General features: G+C 33.7%; 1 protein-coding gene across 3 annotated transcripts in view; it reads left to right on the forward strand.

The window, feature by feature from the left end:
- The window catches only part of LOC127834035 (intraflagellar transport protein 80 homolog), a 101,332-nt gene extending 99,032 nt beyond the window's left edge, over nucleotides 1–2,300 (forward strand). Inside the window, exon 18 of one of the 3 annotated variants that reach the window (XM_052359596.1) lies at nucleotides 1,527–2,300. In XM_052359596.1, the coding sequence (XP_052215556.1) occupies nucleotides 1,527–1,682 (156 nt within the window). In that variant the 3' untranslated portion in view covers nucleotides 1,683–2,300. The remainder of the gene's footprint in view (nucleotides 1–1,526) is intronic. The other 2 variants (XM_052359595.1, XM_052359594.1) reach the window with 2 other exon arrangements.
- The last annotated feature ends 3,700 nt before the right edge of the window (nucleotides 2,301–6,000 follow it).

A 6,000-nucleotide genomic window follows, 5' to 3' on the forward strand; every position in this document is an offset into this window, starting at 1 on the left:
ACAAGAAGCAGTGTCTGGAGGATATATTTATTTATTTACATTCCTCAATTAAGGATGGACATGCTGATCATTTTCTTGCAAGATACTTAAGTTTAAACCTATTTATTTTAGCTCGATTGCATCAAAAGCCTCAGATACTTTGTTTTCATTTTATTAAACATAATTAGGAGATTTTCTGAAAGGATTTAAAGGATTGATTATTTTCAGCTATGTGCCCTTATGTTTGTAGGTTTCTTTTGTTTTGGTGCCTATTTATTAAAATGTGTTTCTGTAAATTATGCATTCTTTAACCATCAGTTGACTTACTACAAATACAAAATTGATGCATGTGTGCATTATTAGTTTAATGGCAAATTGGTAAATTAAAAGCAAAATTATTGTTAAGTTTATGTCATATGGATGTTAACTTAACAACCTGTAAACCATTTTACAACCATTTTAAAAATAACTGTACTGTTCATATCATGTCATTTATTCTATAGATGCTCCCACACAAATTGGCTGTCTATAAAATGTGGAGTTCTATTTTCTGGATCCCAGATTTTTTTAATTGGATTCCTTTAAGTTTCAGAGTACGACTCAGAACATTCTGCCTCAATTTGAGTTTTTATTTATAAATGTTTGAGATAAGGTTAACCATCATGCTGTCTTTGGTGTCCATAAAAGCTTTTTTCAAGTTTTGAGTCCTCCACAATCCTTAGGTTGAGCAAGACTAAGTTTGCATGATGCTGAGATATGAGATTGTGTTGTGCTTACTGACATTGTCAAGGTTCATCTGAGTGGAAACTCATTTAACTCAAAGCTCATCTTCTGATTTGAGCTCAACACGATTTTTAAAACTGTCATGATAATAGGCCCAGATTTAATATATTCATGTGATCTAAGCCCATAGTCACCAACCAATTTGTAGACTACATGCCAAATAAAAATAATCTTATATTTAACAAGCTAGACTCAACCAAGAAAGCACTTTTATAACAATACAATTGTATTGTTATAAAAGTGCTTTCTTGGTTGAGTCTAGCTTGTCATCTTTTACCACTGATTACATTAATTCATTTAGAATTCATTCTTAATTGTCATAAGATTCATAATAAGCTCAGTAGTCTAATTAAGGTGTACATACTAGCAATCTTTTTTTTATAACTTTGGTCTCAACATTGTTAAAGTCTATTCTATGTACTGAAGTCTAAAAATCAACATTTTTTTAACTTGGTTAAAGCAGTTTTAATAGGACTTGCTTAAGCTCGATCGTTTTTTGCATACTGCAATAAAGTACCAATAAGCAAAGATAAATTAATTTAATAAACTTAAAATGATAGTATATTTGAACAAAATATATAAATACTATAATGTAGAATACCGTCAACTTCAAAATGATGTGAATACATGAAATTAGTGACTTCAGCCAATTATTCTGAAAACCGGCTTAAGATGATTTGAGATATAGGGATCATGTGCTGAAAGAATCCTCTCTCCGGTAACTTATAGCATGTCCATAAAGCTGAGTGCATATTGTATCGCAGATTGAGATTGACTGGGAGAAGATAGAAGCCAAGATTGAGATGCAGTACCAGAAGGAACGAGAGCGCCCAGACCGACCCGTATCCACGGCAACCACCGCCTCCCACGCGCCCAGCGGACCTGGAGGTCACAGGCCTGCAGTTAAAACGGGCTCCTAGTTGTTAAAGACTTGTGAAAAGTGTTCTTGAATTTAGGACTTGCTGTTTTGGGCAGTCTTTTAATCCCTATGTAAGATTTTAAGAAATAATTTCTGAGTTTCTTTAGCAATAATATATACAGTCTCAGTGAAAAATCATGGTGGTTTGGTAGTTGTTATTTATGTTACATGTCAAAGTGTAATGTAGAAACAACAGGACGTTTATATTTCAGTTCAAGTTTGAAAGTGTTTTTTTATTCAAATCAATATAGTGAAACTGCTGTTCTGGTAATTAAAACGACAACATTAAATCCACTTGACAAGACTGCAGTATTTCTGGTATTATAGTGCTGGCTGGTATAACTTTCAGCTGGTCAATGTTGCTTCCTGGCGTACATATGTATGCTAGAGTTATTGGGTTGTATTATTTTGATTGAAATGCTTAATTAATTAACTTGCTTACTATTTACATTCCGTCCAAACTATATGTTGTGTATTCTTCTGTAACTACCATGTTCAAAGAAATTCACATTTCTTTCTTGTGGAAGATTGTTACCAGAATTATTTTAATGAACGGTGAGAAAGATTTATTGTTTATTTATTTTTTCTTTTCACAATATATATGTATGAAATTATTGTAGATGATACTTTACAATACAAATTAAATAATATATACTTAAAAATGCGTTTTCTTATTACTTTGTCTTTGGTCAACCTTTTAGCCCTGATTATGCACCCTTGATAATAAAATATCTGCAAATTAACTGCTGTGTAGCCAGAACGTCCACTGGTGTTATATGTGGTATGTAGCATTCTGTAGAGATCCTATAGTGTGGGATCCACGTCCTATAGTGTGGGATCTACACAAAAGTATCGAGAAGCAAAAAACACTATATTTTTTCTTGATGCCGTTTTTAAAGACAGAAATGTGTAAATGTGTTTCTTAATGTGACGTCACGCTAAGAATGGGGAGAGGCGTGTTATTGTCAGAGTTTGTGGAAGAATCTCGACACAGTTAAGTCGCTTTGCCCCATCTTATGGGGGCTCGAAAACGAAGGTATGACTGTATTGAAAGTTGACTATATAGTGTACATCAAAGTCCCATTGGTAAATCTGCACTGTTTTTGTCAAGCCTGCTTGCGGGAAGTTCAATGAAGTAGTCAAAATGGTTTGATTATGCGTCAACATTTGCCATAACCCACTGGACTAACTTTGTCATTCATCAAGCAATTTTATATTAACACCACACAAGCCAACCATTTGGATACAGTGTGCTGTGTGTATCACTCGTGCCCCTAGCTCATAGGTCAAAGTCTTACTTAGATGTTGAAGTGCATTCATGTAGAATCGGGGATAAATGATAATTCTTTTGGGTTTTGCAACTGAAAAAGGCTTCCGGATGTCCCACTTATGTAATTGCTCTCGTCCTATACTTGTTAATCACACAAGCTACATGGTGGTGAAAGCAGTGGTATAGGTTTAATAAGACCTGTCGATAGTACCAGTCTTTCAGCACAGGCTTCAACATGATAGAAGGCGGTGAGATATTTTTTCCTGAAGAATTAGAGTGTCAGACGCGCATACAGGTCATTATTGTAGTGGTATGCGAAACGGCTTTATAAAAGGAACATAATATATGCGTGTCAAATTGATGGTCTATAACAAGTCTTGTTTAGGAGACTTAACCGAACCCAGCTGGTTTTGCAGGCAACGTCACTGTAAGCAAGACTTCAAACAGTTCTTCATGTATAGTGAAGGCAGCAACGACGGCCAATCGTCCTTAAATGATTGCAAGACGCATCTCGAAATATGGACTGATATATTTCAATCGGGTAACGCTGAACAAGGATTGCAAATGGTTTTGTCGTAACGTGGCTAGGCGTAAGGAGTGTTGCGTAAATGCTTGCTGTTGCAGGCCTTGCAGAGCATTACGCCTCAACACATGACCAAACTGTACCGGGTGCATTTACCTTTCCACAAAGGGATGACTCAAAGAAGCTTGGCTTGCTGGAGAAACACATAGTTAAATGTACTGATGGGATGGCATGCCCATCAGCAAAAGCACATCTATTACAAGCATTGGTCAATTTCTTGATGTTTTTCATATCATTTATATAAGTCCGCAAATCAAACATTCACTACCGGCATGCAATTTAACTTGAAGCTTTTATTCGTTCAGGAAGGACAAACCCGATGGGCAGCTTAAGTTATACATTATTATGGGCCGTTTCAATTAAGTGTGGGTAGATTTAAAATCAGCGCGTATCAATCCTGTTTGATAACATTTAATACCTAGCGTTAGTAAATACGCATCCCTTCAGACACCACCGCCCCTACCAAATACGAAATCTCAATAGCTGTAATTTCGGTGCATTTTATAAGGAAATATGTCAAAGTTATCAGGATTATACGAAAGCTTGGGTATATATGATTTACGTGTTTTTATTGTATAAACTTTGTGAAGTTAATTAGGCCTGAATATAAGTTTTTTCCCCACTATCTTGACCGACCATATTGTTTTGTGGCGATGTTAATCTTTTTTGGTCTTACAAGTTTTTAATCATGTTTGAAAAATTCTTTCATATTTGAAAATTCATTTTTATACAGAGATTGTTATTTTGCAATGAGATTTGGAAAATACCTGTCATTGAATATCCCCAAACATTCTCATTCTTTTCACCTCATGTAATGAAACAGAATATTGAAAAAAGTATAAAGACACATCGATGTCTAAACACTATGCATTCATTTCCTTTGATTTGTTGCTCATCGCACATTGCTATAAGATACGAAATATATCTACTGTACGACCAATGACAATAGGATATGTATTAACACGTATCCCGAGTAAATAATTTTCTGAGTTCCCATGTTGTAAATTCTGGCTCAAAGACCAGGCAGTTACGTCAGTGTTGGCATTTAAAGTAACATTACTGCTCAAAATCAACGACAATTTCGTACAATATTTCGTAAAATAAACCTAAACAATTAAAAATCATTGTTCCTTATGGCAATTGTCGAAATTTCAACGCCAGATGTGGTCTGGTAAAATAGTTGTTTGTATATACAAAATGCTTGTTTGTATTATTGTTTTTGCATAATGGTAACATGATACCATTTTAGTGTTCGTGTGTCGAATGAATAGATATATTCGCGGGAAATTAACATGGAATTAATTGTGTCACAAATAAATAAAAACGAGCATTTTCTATCTACAAAAATCTATGTAATCATACCACATCTAGCGTTGAAATTGTGGCTAAGGAACACTAATTGTTTAGGTGTTAACTTTATTTTATGTCTTGCCGGTGTCTAATTAGCCGAATTCTTGCATTCAGAACACATATGTTTCAAAAGAGGTGCGTGTCTTTGTATATGCCGGGCCTATGATTGGTTTGGGAACTTTGCACAATTGGTTTTAATTTAAATATTTCACATGAAAACCATTTTATGCAGACGACTGTCATACAGGTAACGGGGTATTTCATTGTATAAGCACCACTTGCAAAAAAGACGTCCAAACAAATATGTTTTGAAAAAAACAATCGTTTATTTTGATTTTTATCAGAAAGCAAGTGAAAAACTATATATATCATATTATATATATATATATATATATATATATATATATATATATATATATATATATATATATATATATATATATATATATATATATATATATATATATATATTACCATTCTATCATTCTGCAACCTTGTAATGCATACAGGTCATTTAATGTTTGTGTTAATTATAATCCCCATGGTTACCAGTTAATGTGTCATATATAATGCTTATGCTCTTGGATGAACTGCCATGGTCAAAATTCAGTGTCAATGTTAATGAATAATCTGTGTATTAACTTTTCAAGATTATATTTAACATAAGAGGAGTTATCATTCTAGGAAATATAAAGGTTTTTACTTTGGTTTCAGATTTGGGAGTACTACTTACAGTTCCGAAGATCAATCTTTTCTAAAGCGATATCAAACTATGTCTTATTCCTTTTCTTTGTATGTTGTCCTGTTCGCATATCTGCGCTCGGTTTTAAATTAGATTGTTTGTTTAGACTTTTCGATTGTTCTGTCAGTATATCGCATATTGCATTTTATATATTTACTCGAGTACCCGATTTATACTTCACTATTTTGTAGTGAAGTCTTTCTTCGACCGAATCTCCTGTTAAATACTGTACGGCGACATGACATTTTATTAACCGCGTCACTATATAAATGCCTATGACGCATGTTATGTTTTTTACAAATTTGTAAAAACAAATAGGCAATTTTTGGTTATTTTTCCTGGTTTTGATTGTTATGCTGCCCTCATCAATATTT

Source organism: Dreissena polymorpha, chromosome 6, assembly GCF_020536995.1.
Source record: "Dreissena polymorpha isolate Duluth1 chromosome 6, UMN_Dpol_1.0, whole genome shotgun sequence".
Taxonomy (NCBI): Eukaryota; Metazoa; Mollusca; class Bivalvia; order Myida; family Dreissenidae; genus Dreissena; species Dreissena polymorpha.